Raw genomic sequence first — 22,678 nt, 5'->3', positions numbered from 1 at the left:
ATGTCTCACCAATAGTCCTCCAAGCACAAGCTCTACTCCAAGGCTTGCCAAAACCACTAATCAAGCTCTAACATACATATATACAAAGCCTAAGCCATAACATCACACCAAAACACCACAATTCAACCCCAAAACCATAAAACTCAGAATTTTCCACTAGGGTTTGAGGTACTTACCAGCCCAAGGATCAAGGGAGCAAGAATAGGCCTTCCCCTCAAGCTAATTTGATCCTATAATACAAGGAGCTCACAAATTTCAATATTTTTGTCCAATAAACTCGAAATCAAGGGCTGGGAATTTGACGGTGAAACTGTGACTTACTTCAAGATTGCTTGTATGGGTTTTGTAGAGCTCGACACTGCGATCGCATGGCCGTAAATGGTGCGTCGATCGGAGCTCCGGATCAAAAGATATGATCAATTGAAGTTGGAGCAAGGGTTTAGAACATCTCCTCCTTCCCCTTCTCTTTGTTTCAGCGTGTTTGTTGTGTTCGGGAGGGAAGAGAGAGCTGAGCTCTCTCATTAAATGAGGATTGGCTAGGCCCTTGGGCCCAATCGTGGGCCGATTTCTTTAAAACTGGTGTCGAAATTCTCGTTTTAAATTTCTCTACCACATTAAACCTTAAAAAACCTCATTTCTCATTTTCTAGAATATATTTTAATTTATGGGTTAATTAGCCATTAATTAACCGAATTTTACAAAGTGTGGTTTCTCTATGAGGACAGAGAATACGACACGCTCATGGAGGGAAAGATTTGGTTTCCTTATGAGGACGGCGAATACTGAACGCTCATAGAGGGAATGATTTCCGAACATAGGGACGGTGATGCGTAGCACCTATTTCGGAGATGTGGTCGGGTTGCGGGTATCCAAACCGACACGTGAGCTCATTGCTTGCTTAGGACAGACATGCATAATAATATTAGATGGTGAAGTTCAATTCTAGTTTATATGCCACAGAAACTCTAATTACCCAAATATAAGAGGATTATATGTCACGTATCCCGTTAAGTTCAGATAATTAGAAATTTAGGAGAAATTATTTTCGAGCTGTTGTTCAAGTAAAGAGCTTTTCCAAGTTATACAAGAACTCAATTAGAACAAGGGTTATACTTCCGTTCCACCCAGGTTCATAAGATAAAGAACGAAAACAATTCTCGAAATAGAAATCAGTACATGAATTAAAATAGAAAAATAATAGTATCAATCTATACAATAGACAGAGCTCCTAACCTTAACAGAGGAGGTTTAGCTGCTCATGGTTTAGAGAGAAAACTAGGATTCAGAAAAAACTGTAAATTGCGGAATGAGGTAGAAGAAAAGAGAGGAGCCCGAATGGCTGATTCTTTTTCCTTTTATATCTAGTCCTAATTAATGTAAAATATATTTTCTAAAACTAAATAATATCTTTTCCTATTTTTAAAGAAAATAAAGTTAAATCAGAAATCAATAGAGATCTTCGTGCAAGCCTTGATGGATGAAAGGGGGACCACTTTGCTACTTATTGTTGGTGCCTAACTTGGAGATGGCCGAATTGGATTGATTATTGTGGTTGATGATGGCGCCTAACTTGGTTGAGAGTCGCGCCTAACTTCATGCTGGTAGTGAGGAATGAGTGTTGTTGTTGTGTCTGGCGCCTAACTTGAGAAACCTCAAGTTAGGCACCACCTTGGCCGTGTCATGCATAAAGCTTTCCTTGTCCTAACCCAAGTTAGGCGCCACTTGTGCAGCCTTGGATTCATGGATTATGTTCATCTTGGCACCTAACTTGAAAAACCTCAAGTTAGGTGCCACCCTTGCTGAGTTGCTGGAGAAGAAGTATGAACTATTATACATCATTGAAAAGCTCTGAAAGTTAGCTTTCCAACGCCACTAGAAGCACATCAATTGGATCTCTGTAGCTCGAGTTATTCAGGTTAGAGTGCAGGGAGGCCAGGGTTGACAGCATCATGCGCTTTCTTCTATTTTTCTACAGAAACTCCATCAAATCTATCCAAATGCTACCTGAAATAAATAGAATTGCACACGACTCAAAGTAGCATCCATAGTGGCTAAAAGATAATTAATTCTTGATTAAACTCAACAATTTAAATACAAATTCACTAGGAAAAGATAGGAAAGATGCTCACGCATCATTTGGGATGAGCTTGAGTGAAGCCACGAGCTAGTGCTCCCTTTTGGGCATCCAACGCCAGCTTTGGACTCCTGAATGGGTGTTGGACGCTAGCTGCTCCCTTCTGGGCGTTGGACGCCCGGACTGGGGTTGGTGGCTGCGCTGAACGCTAGCTTTAGGCCTTCATTCACAAAGCAAAGTATGGACTATTATATATTTCTGGAAAGCCCTGGATGTTAAATTTTCATAGGCGTTGAGAGCGCGCCATTTGGACTTCTGTAGCCCCAGAAATGCTCCTTCGAGTGCATGGAGGTCAGAATCTGACAGCATCTGCAGTCCTTTCTCTGTCTCTGAATCAGACTTTGCCAAAACTCCTTAATTTCAACCACAAAATACCTGAAATCATCATAAAATACAACAACTCAAAGTAGAATCCAAAAATATGAATTTTTCACTAAAACCTATGAAAATATAATAAAACTTAAACAAAACATACTGAAAACTATATGAAAATGATGCCAAAAAGCGTATAAAATATCCGATCATCATTGCTCAATATCACATTCTTAAGTGCATTTAGAGAATCAACACATTTAAATTGCACTCAAATATTACTCCCTCATCACCGTTTTTAATAATTCCATTAGGATAAACTACTATAAAAAAAACTTATTACTAGCCATTTTTTTTGGGAAAAAAGGAAAGGAAGAATGACAAAATTAAGTGGGATTTAGTATGATGAATGCTTCCGCCAAAGAATTACTTATATAGATATTTTTTGTGATGTATATAGGGTGCAGAGACCCCTATCTATTTAGGCACATATCCCGTATACAGTGTCACCATACTGCTTATGGTTGTATCCTAAATATAGTGCCTGAAATTTAATAACAGCTTTATCTTAGGTATAGTGCACCCGGTTTGTGCACAAATTTTTAAACTGATTATATCTTGAGTAAAGAATACCCAATTTACATTTTAAAGGTTTTGAGGACTCTATGCCTGGAATATGAAACGAATATGTAAATGCGTAAATATTCTTTATATTACACATTTTCATAAATATTATATTTAAATAACTTAAATAAAAAATCCAAAAAATAATAGTAGTAGTGATGGTAACTAATCTTTTTTATTTAATAGAATTTTGTGAAGTTTAAAATCATCTAAATTATAAATATAATTACTGTAAAATTAATTTCTATTAGTATTTGACAAAATTTTTAATAAAAAAAACTGTATTCTCTTAAAAGAATAAAGTCTCCTATTGCCGTTCGTATAAATAAGAAGGAGTAAATTACCACTTTTACCCACGAAAGTTGAAAACGCTAACAGATCTATCCATACAAAAATTACCATTTGTACTCATAAAACATGGATTTCATACAACAAAATTATCCAAATACTAAAAAAACACATAAAAATTTCAAATTACCCTTATCATTATCCGCATCATCTTTTCCCTCCTCATTAACCACTCTATCATCCTCATCTGCTCATCACCTTACCACCACTATCACTAACCCCATCCTCTATCTCTCACCAATAATCAATTGATTTTCAAACAATCCTAGCAGCTATTGTTTCAGCCGCGAGCCACCTCTCCTCTTCCATGACAAATGTCGGGGCCTCTGTTTCCGTTCCTGCAGCTTCCAGCGTCAGCGACCACTGCTGCCGTCCTCCTTCCGCCTTGGCCACCCCTCCTTCTCTCCTTTCCTGTCTCGCCCTCGCCGACTAGAGGACCTTCGCACCAGCCCTTGCTTCGCCACCGCCAGCAACCCTAGAGCCGCAGTGCCCCGTCTCTCCTTTCTTCACCACCGACCACCCTCACCTATCGTGGCTACCTTCTTCTCATCACCCAACCAGTGCCACCGATGGGCCATCGCGCCAGCCGCCACCGCGATCCCCGTTGCGAACCAAAAATGTAGCGAACTCTTTCTCTTTCTGTCTCTTTCGCCATATGTTTTAAACCACCAAACCCTAATTCACTTCTCATTCTCCTTTTCTTCCCCTTCTTCTTTCCTCTTCAAGAACCAGAGACCTCCGAACCACCATCACAACCCTGCCATCATCGTCGTCTGCACTTCCAACCGCCAGAACCACCGCAAACCACCGTCGTCTCCACCATTTACGACGAACCCGAGCCACCCTCACCGTCCCAGTCGTTCTTTCTCTCGGTCTAGACCACCGCCAGCGAGCCACTCACCAGTCTTGCACCTCCTCCACCGAACCCTAACTCAGCCCCTGTTCTCACTCTCTCTTCTACTCCAACGAGCTGCCGGCAACGTCACCATCAACATCAGCTTCTTAGTCGTCGAACTTTCAGAGCAACTGCCGTAGTTAATATTTTTCTCGCCGAAACAGAGTTGAAACAGAACAAGCTCACCCCTGTCTCTTAGAGTTTGACTTAGGTAAGGATTGCTCAATTTATTCAATTCTCCACATGGCCTGTTTAAGTTTGACAATTGATTTATTACAAGGACATTAGGTGGTACTAATCTGTTTTGAGTTCAATGAAAAGTTAAAAACGATAATAATAAGGATAATTTAGAATTTTTATATAATTTTTTAATGTTTAAATAATTTTATTGTATAAAAATCATATTTTATAAACATAAATGATATTTCTTTTTTCTATGAATAGCTCTGTAATATTTTCAATTTTTATGAATAAAAAATAATAATTTATTCAATAAGAAACATCAAATTAAAATTTGGCTCAAATTAAAATTTGGTCCTTGTAACAAAGGCTGCTGAATCAGCACGATTGGCCAATGACACTACGCTAAGCATGCTGCCAAAGAAAACGTTGGATTGGACACGTACGCCTAATCATGCTGCCCAAATAAAAGAACGTGGACAAAGGTTGCCCAAAGCAAAACGAAGTTGGAGAGCATTTTGATTTTTCAGTTCCAAGTTTGGCCTTTTGAGTTCCCAGGCAGAACTAAGTAGTAGCATTCTCCATGGACAAGTTGAATCTTTCTCAACTGGGCGAGAAGCTGATGACGAGTGGGGCCCAAATGGGGCGAATGATGAGCGTCAAGATGAAGGAGGTGAAGGAGATGCTCCAGGCACCCACACCCGAATCCAAGATGGTCGAAGACGCCACCTCTGAAACCCTATCGGACCCTAATTGGGGCACTAACCTCAGGATCTGTGCCATGATCAACTCCGACCAACTCAACGGCTCTGAGGTTGTTAGGGCCATCAAGAGGAGACTCTCTCACAAGAACCCACTCGTTCACTCACTCACCCTTGACCTTCTCGAAGCCTCCGCCATGAACTGCGACAAAGTCTTCTCCGAGATCGCATCCGAGAAGCTTCTCGATGAAATGCTCGCCAAGCTCCTTGATAACCCTCAAGCTGATCCCAATGTTCGTCGCAGGGCGTTTCACCTCATTAGGGCTTGGGGCCAGTCTCAGGATCTCGCTTATCTCCCTGTCTTTCGTCAAACTTACACGGTTAGTCCATCTTTTTCAGATTCAGCGATCTCTGTTCTTGATTTTTAGGGATTTATAATGTTTTGCATCGTTAAATGTGATTGAATGACAGAATTGAATTTGTCATGGGAAGATGAAGTGCTTAATTTTGGAGCGCTTTACATTCTTTTTTTAGGGTTTAACTGAGTTCTGATTTTTCTGTGGTTGATGGCAGAGTTTGCAAGAAAGGGCTGAACCAGTTGATGTAGGAGGAGGAAGTTCGCCCGGTGTTCCTCACAATTTAGGGTCTTATCTTCAACAACAGGGATTAGACCCTCCTTCAAGCTACCCTGTTCCCGAAGCTGGACTAGTTTCTATGGATGACTTAGCTTTTTCTTCCGGTCTCCAACACATGTCAGCTGAAGAGAAGAAAGAGCTTCTTGTAGTTGCACGAAACAGTCTTGAATTGCTATCTAGCATAATAAATTCTGAGGCAGAGCCCAAAACCTTGAAGGTCTAATTCTTATCTAGTATAATAAATTGGTGTTTTGTTCACATTTCATGGTGATTTTGTATGTTCTATATTTGTGAAGATCGAAATTCCGAATCAGTTACTTGCTTTTAAATGCAAGGGCATGGATCAAATGGAGATAGGTTGTAGATAGAAAATGATGTGTTTCCCCCCATGTAATCCAGTTTGTGGGATAACATTTTCTTGATAGAATTTACAATTTTATCGTTCCTTCGCAGGAAGATTTAACTCTCAGTTTGCTGGACAAGTGCAAGCACTCACTCTCTATCATGAAGGAAATTGCGGAAAGCACCACAGATGATGAAGAGACACTTTTTGAGGCTTTGTATCTTAATGATGAGCTGCAGCAGATAGTTTCCAAGTACGAGGAGTTGGAGGCTGCTCAACGGCCTGTGGCACAAGAGCCTCCAAATGCTGACACTGCAAAGCATGATGCGGAAGCTGTTCAAAATCCTATTGAACTTCCTAAAAGATTTGAAGAGGATGAGTCCGAAGAGTTCGAAGCTGCTCAGGAACTTGAAAGAAAGCTTCCCAAAAAGTCCAACGGTGTTGAAGCCAATGCAGCCAATGGGGATGGTCATCACGTTGAAACCACAATACTAGATGAGGCAGATGAGAAGGGCAACGCCGTATCTAGCCTCGAGCAATAGAGAGTGAGTAAAGTAAAAGGTGGCATGTTTCTTCTAACATCATGTTTTATCTATGTTCATAAGTCATAACCTATGTAATCACCAAGGCTATTAACTTGGTGGTTTCTTGACTTCCTATATGTATCTAGTAGGAATATCACCAAGAGATTATGATATTTAATCCTTGTAAGATCATGCTAGTTTCTCATGATGTTGATATCCTTCGTCTCTTTCTCTTAGATGTTAAGTTACACATGCCCTCATTTTGATGGTCTTCCCTTGACGTGGAGATTTTTTTTTATCAGTATGCATGTAAGCAAGCAGGCAAATGAAATTTAATAATAGTAATAATACATGAATTTTTTAGGACCGATTGAGAAGTTTTAAAAAGTAATTTTTTTGAGTTTTTGACTTGTAAAATATAGTAGTAATGTTTGGTATAATTTTTAAAATTAAATTAATGTCTGGTGTAATTTTTAAAATTAAATTGTAGCTTTTTAAAAGGTTATTTAGGAATTTATAGAAAAATTAAAAAAATAATTTTTTTCATAATATTATTATTTTTTATTATATTTTTATAAAATAAATATTTTTAAAATTAAAAATTTAAATATAAAATAATTTATTTATAAATTATTTTTAATATAACTATTTATTATTTAAATTATTTTTTTAAAAAAAGATTAATTAAACAGTCTATCCAAATTGGATGGATCTATTTTGGATCTATACATTTTTCTTATAAAAAGAAGAGAATAGCCTGTGAGAGGAAGGAGAGGAAAGGGATAAGTTAAAACCCACTGTCCACTAATTTTTGTGCTCTTGTCATATTTGTCGTGAAGAAAATGACTCTGACTTGAAAATTCAAGTTTAAGGGGCCTTAAATGGTTCTACCACATAAAAACTTCCAAGTTCTATGAAAGATTTAACCGGAAAGCTTAATGAAAAAACGCAAATGAACAGTGATACGTAACGTATACTTCGACAACCATAATAAACGAATATCTCAGCACAAAACAGATAAAGCTTGGAATCACAACTAACGAGTCAAACGCTATCTTTATGGATAACTTTGGCAAAGACGAAAAATTTCGAAACTATATAACTTTGGAGTAAGACAGGTCACATAACTCGTTCTGATTTATTATTACCACTTTTCTTACTTCATATTCTTATTTGAGTATGGGAATACTTTTTGTAAATGCTTCCGCCGCAGTGTTTCAAGCCCAGCCGTCATATAACTCTTCTATCTAGGCTTGGTCAACAGCAGAGGAAGTCGTCATACCTCAGCATACGCACGGAACAAACATTATCAAGGAATCAATGAATTGCGCAGAAGGCCAGAAGCTACGGATTGGTTTAACTATTTTCATTTACAATTAAAAATTTAAAACTGAAAATACATAGAACCATGTAGTCGTGCTGTATAATAGAAAACGTTTTCAATGAAAAGTAGAGTGTGATTGATTTGTCCATTTTTAATTTTTTTTTCACTTTTGGAAAAATGGAAAAGAAGTTTAAAAGTATGTTTGGTTGTCTATTATTGAAAATATTTTCTCTAAAAATGTTTTAAGGAAGACTAATGAAAATGAAAACAATGTTTTTACGTTTTCAGCATTTTCAGATTTTCCACGTTAAATTATTTGGAAATATTTTCAATTGAAAACAAAATACTTTATTGCTTTGTCCCAAAAGGTAATGAATTTTTTTTCATATTTAAATTACATAAATTTAATATTTATCAAAATATATGATTTATAGAGTGTTTACTAATTTAAATATGTGTTCACATATGAAATACTGAAGCACAAAAAATTAATTTGATGACTCAGTATCCGAGATATGCAACAGTATTTGAAAATAAATAAATCAATTTGTACTGGATATATACAAATTGCACATTTGTTCAAGAAATAGTAAGTATTAGTCAAATTTATTATTTTTATCATTATTTTTAATAATTTAATAATTTATTAACATATTTTTTTTGAAATAAAGAAGTTCAACACGATAAAAATAAAATAAAAAGTATAAAACAACCAATTCAAAAGAACAAGCACAAAAGAAACTTAAAAAGTCAAGATTAAAGCAATTGAATTTATAGTCATCTTCGAAATTGTATCTAACAATTATTAGAATTAACTCCAAGCCATTCTTTATAACTTATAAGTAATCGATTAATAACAACTGCAACACCTGATTCTTGACCCCGTGAATATTTTGTTATTCTTCTTCATTCACGTATTTTAGATGAAAACAAAAAAACCAATCAATCACCTCTTACGCTCTTCTTTCTTTATAGTCACTTCTATTTCACTCTCAAAATATTGTTTGATTGTCTTTGAAATAGCCCATAATCCATTATAGGTATACAACCACACACACCACATACACGTGCTAAGTAAACTCACAGTTAATAAACAATAATTAAATTCTATTCGCCCTGTGGCATTTCTCGGTTGTGATATAGAAGCAAAACGAAAGGAAGAAGGTAGCTAGGAAGAAAAACAGTGGAATACCATTGTGTGGTCCCTGGCTGTTTCCTCCATTATATTGCAATTAAAGATCAATGATTACTGCCTGCATGCAGAGACCAAAACCTTACCTCCATGCCCCAATAATCGTGCTTCATGAGGTGTAAGACAGGAAGGCTACCATAGCCATGCATGCTGAAGAGTGTCCCAAATGCTCAGGGTACCACACCCACCTTCTCCTACGTGTCCCTTCCTTCACCCTCCTCCTGCCCCTATAAATCACCTCGCTTCTCATTCTCCTCTTCACAACCACAACAATAACAATCATAGCAGCCATGGCTAAGCTTCTTGCGCTTTCTGTTTGCTTTTGCTTTCTAGTTCTGGGAGCTAGCAGCGTCACCTTCAGGCAGCAGGGGGAGGAGAATGAGTGCCAGTTCCAGCGCCTCAATGCCCAGAGACCCGACAACTGCATTGAGTCTGAAGGCGGTTACATTGAGACTTGGAACCCAAACAACCAGGAGTTCCAGTGCGCCGGCGTCGCCCTCTCTCGCTTCGTCCTCCGCCGCAACGCCCTTCGAAGGCCTTTCTACTCCAATGCTCCCCAGGAGATCTTCATCTACCAAGGTCCTTACTCTGTCATTTAAATTTAAACTATTTTCTTAAAAGTAATAACAAAAGAAAGTTATAGGTTCACTTTAAAATTATGCTTATGCAAATAACTTTTTAGTCTAATCTATATTAAAGTCTAGAGTTTAAATTTCACATCTTAGATTATAAAAAGTTTAGAGAACCAACTAGTCGCCTAGTCAATTAGAACCAATTAGTTAAAAAAATAGATTTATTACAAAATAATAATAATAATAATAATAATAATAATAATAATAATAATAATAATAATAATAATTTTTTACTATCTTAAATTTTTGAATTTTAAAATTAAAAATAAAAAAAGATTGATTAAGTTGGCTTATATTCTAGTTGGTTTCTATACTTTTTCATGTAGAATTTAAAAAATATGCATTTTAATAAATGATTTGTTGGATTAGGATAATATATAAAAAAAATATTTAGAAGATAATAAAAATCAGCTAAAATAGTTCAAAATTTTTTTATTCTGCACTTCTTAATTATTGTTAAAGTAAATAAGTAATATTAGATGTATAACAAATGTTACATTATGAATAAAATAGTTTTAGGTTTTTTTTTTCTAGTATTATTCAATGCATATCTAGTGTAGTGTATGTGTAAATTTTGTGTTGGTGTATTATGATAAACAGGGAGTGGTTATTTTGGGTTGATATTCCCTGGTTGTCCTGGCACATTTGAAGAGCCAATTCAGGGATCTGAACAATTCCAAAGACCATCAAGACATTTTCAAGGGCAGGACCAAAGCCAAAGGCCACTGGACACTCACCAAAAGGTTCACGGCTTCAGAGAGGGTGATCTCATCGCTGTTCCCCACGGTGTTGCTTTCTGGATCTACAACGACCAAGACACTGATGTTGTTGCCATTTCTGTTTTACACACCAACAGCCTCCACAACCAACTTGACCAGTTCCCCAGGGTATGTATTCAGATAAGTGACATGTCAAGATATTAGTTGAAAATTGATTTAACATGTTTAATTAAACTGCATGACATAATGCGTACTATTATTTCACACGAAGAAAACTTCATATAACTTAATGTGTATATAGCACAAGAAATCTTCATATATATATATATATATTCATGTATATATGCTATATTATCACCAAAAATACCGAATTGAACTCCAAACTAGACCTATGATTATAGCAGTGCTAGTCACAATTCTAATTATTGAATTTTTATTTGATAAACAAGTGGTATCACATTCTTTTAATATGTTCTACATCAATGGTATATAAAAAGCTTTTAAACTTATTATGACCACAAGTATACAGCGTTCAAGTTTGCTTTAATCATGTTCTGCAAATGTTGTGAATCCTGTTATCACTCTTTTTCTGTGATAAATCATACCATGATAACATTCATGCACGTTACTTTATAAATAGATATACTAATTCACAACAACTAACAATACATAACAGAGGTTCAATTTAGCTGGAAAGCAAGAGCAAGAATTCCTAAGATACCAGCAACGAAGTGGTCGTCAAAGCCCAAAAGGAGAAGAACAAGAACAAGAACAAGAAAACGAAGGCGGCAACGTCTTTAGCGGCTTCTCAACAGAATTCCTCTCACATGGCTTCCAAGTGAACGAGGACATAGTGAGGAACCTAAGAGGAGAAAACGAACGCGAGGAGCAAGGAGCCATTGTCACAGTAAAGGGAGGACTTAGCATCTTAGTTCCACCAGAGTGGAGGCAGAGCTACCAACAACCTGGAAGAGGCGACAAAGACTTCAACAACGGCATTGAAGAAACCATTTGCACTGCAACTGTTAAGATGAACATTGGCAAATCCACATCTGCTGATATCTACAACCCTCAAGCTGGTAGCGTCAGAACTGTAAACGAACTTGACCTCCCAATCCTCAATCGACTCGGACTCAGTGCCGAGTATGGATCCATTCATCGGGTACGTAGTATGTACTCTCTTTCTTCTAAGTTCTGCATTTTACTTCTGTCCTTCTAAGACAGAGACAAAAATATTATCTATATGTTAAAATTAATTATTATATATTTATGTAAAAATATATACACAGTTTAATTCATTTTTAATATAAAATAATTAATTTTGATATATATATATCTATTATGATTGAAAGATATAAGAAGAGATCTATTTTCATTTTTGAAGATTAGAGTATAGAAAAACTACAAATATTTATTTAATATATAGTTTACAAAAAACAAAGTTAATTTGATCCTTAAAATAATTATGCTAGTTGTATACTAAAATCAACAATTAAAATAAATCATTATGCTAGAATACACATTCAAATACAAAATAAAAATAAATTAAATTATATATATTTATAGAATTATATTAAGTGGATACTAAAATCAGTTACCAATAGTATAAAATATATGTTAAAATATAAATACATATTGAAAATAAATTAAACTACACATATATCTATACACAAATAATACATTAATGGCTGATTTTAGTAGCTGATTTTAGTATATAAATAACACTTTTAATATTTATACATAAATACACAATGATTAATTTTAGTGTACAACAAACATTTTTGTTGTCGAAAATGTTTTAAATTGAGCTGAGTTATGAATTATATAATCGTGAGTGAGATGAATCCTTTTGTAACACAGTCATCATTTAACAACTACCAATTGATTCAATTTATTGTTATATTTTGCACATGTATTTTTTTTAAGACCATTTTGATTATTAATCATACAAATATTTGTTTATCATATGCATTTTTAATTATATAAACATTCTTAAGATTAAAATGGTGTAAAATTGGAAATAATTAATTTTAATATTTTATTTATGTGTGGTGAACGCAGGATGCAATGTTTGTTCCTCACTACAACATGAACGCAAACAGCATGATATATGCATTGCACGGAGGAGCTCATGTCCAAGTGGTGGACTGCAATGGCAATAGAGTGTTCGACGAGGAGCTTCAAGAGGGTCAATCGCTGGTGGTGCCACAAAACTTCGCCGTGGCTGCAAAGTCACAGAGCGAGCACTTCTTGTACGTGGCATTCAAGACAAACTCAAGGGCCAGCATATCCAACCTTGCTGGCAAAAATTCCTACATGTGGAACTTGCCGGAAGATGTGGTTGCAAATTCATATGGCCTACAATATGAGCAAGCAAGGCAACTCAAGAACAATAACCCCTTCACGTTCTTGGTTCCACCTCAAGACTCTCAGATGATCAGGACTGTGGCTTAGGGTTGCTCTTCATGCATGCATCACATGCATGTATGTATGTATGTGTGTGTTATATGTCCACCCACTTTTTGCCACAACTGAATAAATAACGTAGTTTTGTAGTAATGAATAAGATATGAGAGAATATATATACACAAAGGGGCTTGGATGGCCTTTTTGTTTAACATGTGAAATTGAGATGTAACATAAAATGAGTAGTGCACCTTTTTTAATCCCGAGTTAACCTTGTGCAGCAAGTGCTTGAATAATAGAGAAGTTTTGGTGCAGTAATTTAAGATTCTCTTTCCAAATTTCAGTGTTGAATTTCTTTTACAGATAATTGTGTATATATATAGAAGACATCCTATATATATGTGGAAAATCATATTCTGGGCAATTTGTGAATAGGAATTGGAGAAATAGATTGAAAAGAAGAGAAGAGAAGAGTTGAGAATTTTTTTTATTAAATAACAGAGTGGTGAAATCTTACTAGTGAATAGTGTGGTTGAACTTTAATTTACATACTACCCTCGTAATTTATCTCAATCACCTGCTTAAATAACAAACTGCAACTAACTATCGCTCACTTCATGACATCTAACAACTTTCTCTAACCAACTCTCGGCTAACTTAATTGACTTGTGGTGTAAGTTAGCTATACTAAGTTGATGAATTATTAATCAACTAAATTACAAAGCCTGTTAATATTATACACAGCTAGAATCCAAGTTTAGCCACAACATATAACTAGAAGAATAAACACATAATTATTGGTCTCTAAAAGATTTTAAATTGAACACTTTAATAATAAATTTTTATCGATTTAGAAATCCTCTAAAATTTATTTTATGAAACGGATTTGTCTTTTTATTATTTTAAAAGGAATTAATTTATCTTATAAGAATATTTTTTAGGAGTTAATTTTTATCAAACGAGTAATATTAAGAAATCAACACTACAGTAATCAATTTCATCTAATATTATAATAGATTATCAAATATATCCAGTATAAAAGCCTACTAAAAATAAATTTTTGTTGATGAGGTGTAACACAGAAAGGCTTCCATAGCCATGCGAGGTCAAGAGTGTCCCTTACGTGTCCTTCCTCTCTCACCTATAAATTACTCATTCGTCATGCTCTCCTCTCCACAACTAACAACCACCATGGCTAAGCTTCTGGCTCTCTCTCTTTGCTTTTGCTTGCTGCTTCTGCGAGTTAGCAGCTCTGCTTTCAGGCAGCAGGCGGAGGAGAATGTGTGCCAGTTCCAACGCCTCAATGCTCTGAGACCTGACAACCGCATTGACTCGGAAGGCGGTTTCATTGAGACTTGGAACCCCAAGAGTCAGGAATTCCGGTGTGCCGGAGCCACCCTCTCTCGCTGCACTCTCCGCCGCAATGCCCTTCGCCGCCCTTACTACTCCAATGCTCCCCAGCAGATCTTCATCCAGCAAGGTCACTACTCTATCTATGCCTTTTTTTTCTTTCTTTCTCTATTTTAGTAAATAGTAAAGGTTTTTCATTTGGAAAAGTATATGGAACCAAAAGGTGATAAGCCAAAAAGTAAACAAAACCGTTTAATTAGAATCACTTTTTGAATAATATGTTTGAAAACTGCTCCTGGAATAACAGAGCACAAACCAAAACCTGTTTTTTCATGGAGTCCAAACACATTTTGACTGATTTTTGGCTGATATGCTTTTGGTTCCCTAGTTGTTCTCTTTTCATTTAAATAATAATGTTGCCTTTGTGCTTGCATTGTTATATATGTATCAGGAAGCGGGTACTTTGGGTTGATATTCCCCGGTTGTCCTGCGACATTTGAAGAGCCAAATCATCGGGGATCCCAAAGGCACCAAAAGGTGCAGCGCTTCAAAGAGGGTGATCTCATCGCGGTGCCCCATGGTGTTGCTTTCTGGATGTACAATGACCAAGACACCGATCTTGTTACCCTTTGTTTTATGCACACCGACAGCTTCCACAACCAACTTGACTACTTCCCCAGGGTATTTATATATATGTTGTGCTTGCAAAATTATGTACTAGTCATGATCTATCTATTAAACTAACAATAATACGTGACAGAAATTCAATTTGGCTGGGAAACAAGAGCAAGAATTCCTACAGTACCAACATCAACACGGTGGTCCCCGTAGCCAGGAATTTAGCCCACGTGACCACCACGAAGGCGAAGGTGGAAACATCTTCAGCGGCTTCACTCCGGAGTTCCTCTCACATGCCTTCCAAGTTGACAGGGAGATAGTGCAAAATCTAAGGGGGGAGAACGAACGCGAGGAACAGGGACCCATTGTGACAGTCAGGGGAGCCCTCAGAATCTTAAGCCCTGAAAGAGAGGAATTTGATGGAAGAGGAATGGGCAATGGGATTCAGGAGACTATTTGCACTGCAACTGTTAAGAAGAACCTTCAAGGATTGACAACCGAATTCAGCTACAATCCTCAAGCTGGTATCCTTAGAAATGTGAACGATCTCAGACTCCCAATCCTCAACTGGCTTGGACTCAGTGCTGAATATGGAAAGCTTTACAGAGTACGTGTTCGATAATTCATCACATATCACAAATATTCTTCATTTTAATTTATTTACACCTTTAATTTTGGATTTTTTAATGCAGAATGCAATGATTGTTCCTCACTACAATCTCAACGCAAACAGCATCATATATGGATTGAACGGACGGGCACACGTACAAGTAGTGGACTGCAATGGCAACAGAGTGTTCGACGAGGAGCTTCAAGAGGGTCACGTGCTGGTGCTGCCGCAGAACTTCGCAGTAGCTGTGAGGTCGCAGAGCGAGAATTTCGAATACGTGGCATTCAAGACAAACTCAAGGCCCAGCATGGCCAACCTCGCCGGTGAAAACTCCATCGTATGGAACTTGCCGGAGGAGGTGGTTGCGAATTCATATGGCCTCCCAAGGGAGCAAGCAAGGCAACTCAAGAACAATAACCCCTTCAAGTTCTTGGTTCCGCCTCAAGACTCTCACATGATGATCAAGACTGATGTGGCTTAGAAATAGCAACTGTGTAGGTGCGTACACTTCTTGCCACAATTGAGTAATTTAGTTTCCTAATAATTAATAAGGAATAAGAATACAAAATGGCATTCCTTTTAAAATAAAGAGAAATGCTATTTGTATATCAAAATTAATCATTAAAATTAATTATCAATGTATTTACGTATAAATATATGTGTGATTTAATTTATTTTCAATATGTATTTATATTACAGTATGTATTTTATATTTATGACTGATTTTGATGGTTAATTTTAGTATTCATTTAGCATAACTCTAACCCTAAAATAAAAAGGAAAAAGGTTTGGTGCCGTTTTGTTTAAAATGTACCATTTAGATGGAATGTGCAACGAGCAACAATGCACATTTCTTTCTGCCTGGAGTTTTAACCTTTCTATAGGAAGAGTTCGAATAAGGACAAAAAAGAGGTAAGTTTTGACGCACTAATTTGGTGAGCAATTCCACTATGTTACCAATAGGGTGTTGCCAACTTTTGCCCAATTTTCATTAGGCTCGATCCTAAAGTCTATTTCATCCAAAAAAAACTACATTCCCAATGTCTCTTATTTATTATTGTAAACCTAAATTATCCACACTTTTACCGTGCAGTTACATCCCTCCAACTCCTCCCTTTCAATACCGCGCAACCGTTCTTTCGAATAGTCTTTGACGGCCAAATGATACCCAAGCAAGAATGATACATATTTAGTTAGGGTGGCTATTCCAATGAAGATTTTATGATTGTCATCATATAAGATATTTCATTTTGACCAGATGATAGATTGTAGGGCTGGATTTTTATTTGAAGTAAAAGTGTTATCTTTATTCAAAGTGTTGCTAAACAAATAAGTTACACTTTTAAAACAAAGATCATCATGAGAAGATGTTTTTGGCATCTTCATAAGAGTAGTTGCCTTTAGTTTTAGTACATATTATGAGCTCATGTGTCGATTAGCACCCGTATTCTTGACATTTATTCGATCACAAGTCCACAATTTTTTCAATACGATTTTTCGTTTAATAAATGCGTAAATAATTATTAGCAGCTCTATTGAGGCGGTCTTTTTTTCTACTTGCAAAAAAATATATACTCTTGACAACCCGCTGTCAACCGTAATCAATGCCGTCGGAACGCCGGTCAGGACCCTCGTGAGTTGCTCCTCGCAACCACCCCAGTGCTGCCGCTTCTATTGCATGTCGCCATCAGCCCTCTTTTGAAGGCACATCCACCCGTTCGACGTCCCACTCGATGGCGCCTCCCATTACTCCACCTCAACACACGCCGCGACTGAAGTCTCCCTACGTCTCCGAGGAACTATCAAGCGCAATTGCTGCCAATCCTGTACAGCCCTTGCCAGCACCTCTCCCAGCCTCGTGTCCGAGACGAGATGCGTCGCGCAGCGTGTCTTTCCTCCGGTGCCAGCGCTGCGATAAGAGGTTAATGGTAATTCACGATTTTTATAAACATAGTTTGTTGCGCGGGTTTGTTTTGTGAGCACGTCATAGGATTTGACACATGCAAGATGGTTCTTTTAATTTGTGGATTCTCTTAATAAAATGGAGAATTAATTCGTATGTGTTTATATGTCCGAGTTGAAAATGATTTTGAATGTAGTCAACGTATAATTGGGTTTTGAAAATATCTAGTAGTTATCACTATAAATTTGGAGTGATGTTTTGTACTGCTGAATTAAAAGGCAAAGGAAAAGTTTTAGTTGTAATCGCAGCAATTGAATTTTACTTCAGATGTGTCTTCAGAGTGATGTGTTGCGGTGATTTGTACTGCCGAGTAAAAATTAATTTTTATTGGCCATTCCTTGGTTCACCTAATATGTATGATTTTCACTAATTGGTTTTTGTTTTGTTACGTCAGTTGTTTTTTGATGTGAATATGGTTAATGGATGTTGCTTTCAAATGACTGTATGTGAAAAATCAATTTATTCTTTGAATTTTTTTTAAGCTAAAACAAGTAATTGGATGTTGGAATTTGTTATTGTTTAGTTGTTTTTTCTTTGAATATCGAAGTTATTCTGATTTTTTTTTTATTTTTTCTCTTTGTGATGAATTTGTTCTCCACTCCAATATTGCTGTGTTGATAGAGGTTCCCTCTCTAACTATGACATTGAAGTTCTTGGGAAGGTGCTTGATGTAAAGTTTGATCAATACTAAATCAATCTTTTTTTGACCATGTGTTGTGTGATGATACTTTAAGTGCATAGTAAAATCCTTTTTTTAGAGACAGACATTTCGAACATCATAGAACGTGAAATTGATACTGTGTAAAAAGACTCACAAATGATTTGTATGTGTTGTAATATTCATTAAGTTTGGATTGAATAAATTATATATAGGGTTGAGCTAAACCTTTTTATATATGTAGGGATCCATCAGCCTATTGTTCTACAAGCAGCTTTCAAACTTTCTTTCCCAAAACTTTAGGGTGATTCCATAGGGGTTAAATTGCTTGGAACATATGATCAATTAAATATGCAATTTAATACAAACATATTTTACTTTCATCTAATAAATGCTAACTTGAAAAATGAGATTCGAAGCTGCTTTGTTGCATGATGTCCATGTCCATATTGTCGTTGATTTGATAAGTCATAATCATCTTATTAAAAAATGTTTACTTGGTTTACTTCAATGTTCTTTATTCTCCATTTCAATAATAGAGGTTGACAGGTTGATGTATAATGACTTTATTTCTTTCTATTCTTGTACCTCTGACTTAGTTGAGTTTCAGGAATAAAAGACAAGTTCGTACTTGGAATTAATTTTTGGTCTATTGTCGAAAACCACGTTGAAGACATGGAAAAGCCGGTATTACATCATTCACAAATTTGTGTTCTTCTTTTAGTTTGTCAGTTTATTTGCTTCTAATAGTCGTGTCGTATGTTGACAGAAATTATTGGAGACAAGGTGTTCACCATGCTACATTGCGGATATGTTCAAAGATTTGAAAACAAACCAAACCCAAGCAAAGCTAGAGGAGATAGAAGCAATGAGTTTTGGTTTCCTAAATCTAGTCCTGAGGCGTCCTGTGAAACAAGATATAATGGATTCGTTGGCTAAAGCCTACAACACTGAAACAAGCACGCTGCTTGTAGATCATGGAAACATCTGCATTAAACCCGAGCTATTTTAGCGTGTTTTCGGAATCCCGCCCGGTGGTGAGTATAACTTTCCGTGTTAAACAACATTTAATCGGCTAAAATGGTTTCGGTCTCCATGGTTTTTTCTTTGTTGTACCTATTCCACCGCTCATCTTACACTAACTAATAAACCTACATGTTGTAGTGGACGACTTCCCATCGATCGACTGCGGGAATGCTGCTCATGTTGCACTACAAAGAAGATTTCACCGGTTGAAAATCATTGCAACTTAGGCATTTTGTCGACCACTGTGCTATGGATACTGCAGACAACAGGATGGAGTTCAGAAGGTATTTCATCCTGCTCGTGCTGAAAATGTTCTTGGGTCCGACCGTGGCACATCGATACAATACTTGATGTTTCTGATCTGGGGAGATACCGTTGGCTTTTGTATATTTTTAACTGGTTAGAACAGACGATCAAGAAGTATCAACTTAAAAACAACAAGTCCTGTGAGAGTTGCATGTTTGCTTTGCCAGTAACCTTTTTAATTCAAAATGCTATTTTTAATCTGACTTACCCTTGCATCCCAACACTTAAATTGTGTCTGTGATTGCTCCAGGTATTGTACTTCCAGAAATTAAACCATGGTAAACTTGAGAATTGTCAAGAATCGGAGTCTGGCTTTCTACATGGACTGCGACGGAGCTTAGCACTATGGCATCAACTGTTTAATCAGAGGTATTCATTGAAGCGATGCTAAAGGTTTCCTGTAGCACATAGAATTCATTTGCTTTTTTTAGGTTTTATTCCTGTGTGCTTATGAGATATTTATAACGCGACTGTTGATTTCTCTTGTAATTAGTTGCATGTGCCTTTCCATAGACCTGACATTTATGGTTGTGACATTTATGGTTGCACGTGCCCTTCCATAGACCTATCGATTCCTTCACCTTGGCTGCGTATGCGACCTTGAGTTCGTGCGCCCTTGCGTACGCGAGCATCCTTGCCGCGTATGCAAGCTGATGAAAACGTGCCTCATTAATGAGAACATGTGAGTCACAACTTCAGAGGGGTTTGGACCCCATTCCAAGCCCAGTTTGATGCCAATTGAAGGGAAAATGATAGGGGGTCAACCAAGAGACAACACACAACAATCATAATAGGGAATTAGATAGTTTTCGGCCTAGTTTTATTCTTTGTTTTCTAGAGAGAGAAAATCTCACTTCTTTCTAAGTTTTAGTTTCTTTTGATCATCTTTTATTTGAATTTCTGAATTCGAGCTTGTTACTTCTAGTTTTATTGTCTTAATTTTAGTTTCTTTAGCTCTAATTTTGCTTAATTCCTTTGTTAGTGTTGTGATCTTATCTTCTCCTTAGTTTTCTCTTATTTCTCATTTTGTGAACCTTGTTAATCTTGAATTCTCATTAATGCATTGATATTTTTCATGTTTTATGGTTTTACTTGAGTTGACATTATTGATAATTATTAGTTGGTAGCCTTAATTTCTAGTTAATTTTGTAATATAGCTATGTCTTTAACCATTATACACCAAGTGTTTGACAACATATTTTCACTAGTTATGGAGTAGTTTTCTATACTCTTGGCCTAGGTAAAAGAGATCGAGTGATCTTGAGTCATTGGGTCTAATTGGATTGATAAATTCTAGACCGACGATCACCCTCTGTCAAGTTTTTGGCGCTGTTGACGGGAAATGATTGCAATGTGTGTCTTAGTGTTGGTTATGTGAATATGTAGATAATGTACATAGTTTACTTGCTCTATTTTGATTTTATTTTAAGTCTTCATAATGCATGAGCTTAAGGTTTTCAAGTTGAATGACTCGGTCACAACTGGATCCTAGTTTAGATGAATTTGATTCTGAACTTGAAAGAACTTTACTATACATTCGGTAAGCTAGACGTCGGTTGAATTATACGGCTAATACATCGGCCTCTTTTGAGGAACCTTCCGAGACACTAGTTAAATCTGAGAACGATTTAGAATTCTCATTCAATGAAAAAATTTCTTACTCTTTCGTTGGAACTATTGACATACCTCTAAGTATTGCAGGTGATAATCATATGGCGGAACCTCAAAGGATCACCTTACATGAGCAAGAAGCACCGGATCTTGTTCTTCAACCACTACAAGCATAGTATTCGAATTTAGATGCTAATTTTGAATTGAAGAATAGCTTGATTAATTTGTTGCCTAAGTATCATGGATTGCCAGGCCAAGATCCTATTAGACACTTGAGGGATTTTCAAGTGGCTTGTTCTACTGTTAGGAGACATAGCTCTGATGAAGTTGTTGTTATGGTCTTTGATTTTCTCTTCTCTCTTGAGGGGCAAGCAAATGAGTGATTTTATTCTCAACCTAACGAAGTGGTAACCAATTGGGATTCATTGAGAAGGAATTTCTTGGACAAATTCTTCCCTCTGGAAAGAACCAATTACATTCGGAAGAAAATCACTGGTATTATGCAAAGGGACCAAGAGTCACTCCATGATTATTGGACTAGATTCAAGAGATTGTTGGAGTCTTGTCCTCATCATAAGATAGATGATCATTTGCTCATTAGCTACTTTTGTGAAGGCCTTTGTGCACAAGACAAGAGGCTCCTTGATGCATTTAGTGGTGGCTCTCTTGTTAAATACAAAACAGCGGATGAAGCATGGAGATTGATTAATGATGTTGCCAAAGCTACTCAACATGCTAGAGTAAGAAATAATCCTGCAAAGAGTGTGGCAAAAGTGTCTTCTTCCGATTCGACTTTGACCAAGGTACTTGGGGAGATGACTACTCTTCTTAAGAAAATTCATCAAGGACAAAAATCATCTGCATCCATTCAAGCAGTTCAAGCTCCACCTCAAATCCTACAAATTGAGGGACCTCCAAGGATGTGTGGTGTGTGTTCTTGCACTTCACACTACACCGATCAATGCACCATAATGAATATCTGTCATACATAATAAATGATAAAGAAAAATAAGAAGAATAAACATATATTTCAAATACTTATGCAGAACTCGTATATACATTAAGAAAGTACAGAAACGCTAGTCGTACACACGAAAAAAATATGTCAGACTTAGACTCATTTAATATTTTGCATTAGATATATATGCATAGTGCAGACTCTTATAAACATGCGACAACATGAATCCTGCCCCATCTAAAAAGCCGCTAGTCTGAAACCCAGGTTACAAAGACCTATCCCTCTAGGGGAGAGAGAGAGAGAGAGAGAGAGAGAGAGAGAGAGAGAGAGAGAGAGAGAGAGAGAGAGAGAGAGAGAGAGAGAGACACTCTAAGCTTCATAGCTTTATATAGCGTTGAATGTCTCAAAACATAAACACACTTCAAGTTTAGGACTTAATTAAAAGGACAGTGTCATCATCTCCCCAACAAGCATTGTCGTTCATTCTACCTGTAGGAACAGAGAAGGGAAGGGGGTAAGAGCCTACATTTCCCAGCAAGGTACTAACAAAGGAAAACAAATCATTTATCGGTCTTAGGGCAAAGCTAGTGTAGACATAATCGTACGCGT

General features: G+C 36.7%; 3 protein-coding genes across 7 annotated transcripts; all 3 read left to right on the top strand.

The window, feature by feature from the left end:
• Positions 1-4,868: 4,868 nt before the first annotated feature.
• On the top strand, positions 4,869-6,929 carry LOC107646182 (ENTH/VHS/GAT family protein). The gene is made up of 3 exons (XM_016350384.3): positions 4,869-5,574; positions 5,768-6,046; positions 6,283-6,929. Exons 1-3 carry the CDS (start codon positions 5,077-5,079, stop codon positions 6,712-6,714), a joined length of 1,209 nt encoding a protein of 402 aa, XP_016205870.1. The 5' UTR covers positions 4,869-5,076; the 3' UTR covers positions 6,715-6,929.
• Positions 6,930-9,475: 2,546 nt separating this feature from the next.
• Positions 9,476-13,287, top strand: LOC107646180 (arachin Ahy-3). Of its 2 annotated transcripts, XM_088490041.1 has the most exons (5): positions 9,479-9,791; positions 10,445-10,526; positions 10,560-10,731; positions 11,240-11,725; positions 12,625-13,287. In XM_088490041.1, exons 1-5 carry the CDS (start codon positions 9,503-9,505, stop codon positions 13,015-13,017), a joined length of 1,422 nt encoding a protein of 473 aa, XP_088346167.1. In that variant the 5' UTR covers positions 9,479-9,502; the 3' UTR covers positions 13,018-13,287. The 2 variants fall into 2 exon arrangements, with proteins under 2 accessions (XP_016205867.1, XP_088346167.1); XM_016350381.3 differs by having other exon boundaries at positions 9,476-9,791; positions 10,445-10,731.
• An 860-nt stretch (positions 13,288-14,147) lies between these two features.
• On the top strand, positions 14,148-20,588 carry LOC107646181 (arachin Ahy-3-like). 4 transcript variants are annotated; one of them, XR_015885863.1, is made up of 8 exons: positions 14,148-14,449; positions 14,771-15,000; positions 15,080-15,544; positions 15,630-16,045; positions 18,779-18,855; positions 18,938-19,205; positions 19,333-19,640; positions 19,751-20,588. XR_015885863.1 is itself a non-coding variant. In XM_088490042.1 (5 exons), the coding sequence occupies exons 1-4, from the start codon at positions 14,161-14,163 to the stop codon at positions 16,026-16,028; spliced, it is 1,383 nt and encodes a 460-aa protein (XP_088346168.1). In that variant the 5' UTR covers positions 14,148-14,160; the 3' UTR covers positions 16,029-16,045; positions 17,174-18,056. The 4 variants fall into 4 exon arrangements, 3 of the variants coding, with proteins under 3 accessions (XP_088346168.1, XP_020959918.1, XP_016205869.1); XM_088490042.1 differs by lacking the exons at positions 18,779-18,855; positions 18,938-19,205; positions 19,333-19,640; positions 19,751-20,588 and adding an exon at positions 17,174-18,056; XM_021104259.2 differs by lacking the exons at positions 18,779-18,855; positions 18,938-19,205; positions 19,333-19,640; positions 19,751-20,588 and adding an exon at positions 16,641-16,862.
• Positions 20,589-22,678: the final 2,090 nt, after the last annotated feature.

This window comes from Arachis ipaensis, chromosome B6 (genome assembly GCF_059453495.1).
Source record: "Arachis ipaensis isolate K30076 ecotype BB chromosome B6, ASM5945349v1, whole genome shotgun sequence".
Lineage (NCBI taxonomy): Eukaryota > Viridiplantae > Streptophyta > Magnoliopsida > Fabales > Fabaceae > Arachis > Arachis ipaensis.
Note: the sequence above shows the minus strand (reverse complement) of the source record. Positions and strands in the feature narration are given on the sequence as shown.

What these genes read in the sequence shown, in the direction of transcription:
- LOC107646180 (XM_016350381.3), top strand. Translation starts at nt 9,503, where the DNA reads ATGGCTAAGCTTCTTGCGCTTTCTGTTTGCTTTTGCTTTCTAGTTCTG. An exon ending in AACTTGACCAGTTCCCCAGG is followed by an intron (nt 10,732 to 11,239) that starts GTATGTATTCAG and finishes AATACATAACAG; the next exon opens with AGGTTCAATTTAGCTGGAAA. An exon ending in AGTATGGATCCATTCATCGG is followed by an intron (nt 11,726 to 12,624) that starts GTACGTAGTATG and finishes TGGTGAACGCAG; the next exon opens with GATGCAATGTTTGTTCCTCA.
- LOC107646181 (XM_088490042.1), top strand. Translation starts at nt 14,161, where the DNA reads ATGGCTAAGCTTCTGGCTCTCTCTCTTTGCTTTTGCTTGCTGCTTCTG. An exon ending in GCAGATCTTCATCCAGCAAG is followed by an intron (nt 14,450 to 14,770) that starts GTCACTACTCTA and finishes TATATGTATCAG; the next exon opens with GAAGCGGGTACTTTGGGTTG. An exon ending in AACTTGACTACTTCCCCAGG is followed by an intron (nt 15,001 to 15,079) that starts GTATTTATATAT and finishes AATACGTGACAG; the next exon opens with AAATTCAATTTGGCTGGGAA.
- LOC107646182 (XM_016350384.3), top strand. Translation starts at nt 5,077, where the DNA reads ATGGACAAGTTGAATCTTTCTCAACTGGGCGAGAAGCTGATGACGAGT. An exon ending in TCTTTCGTCAAACTTACACG is followed by an intron (nt 5,575 to 5,767) that starts GTTAGTCCATCT and finishes GGTTGATGGCAG; the next exon opens with AGTTTGCAAGAAAGGGCTGA. An exon ending in CAGAGCCCAAAACCTTGAAG is followed by an intron (nt 6,047 to 6,282) that starts GTCTAATTCTTA and finishes GTTCCTTCGCAG; the next exon opens with GAAGATTTAACTCTCAGTTT.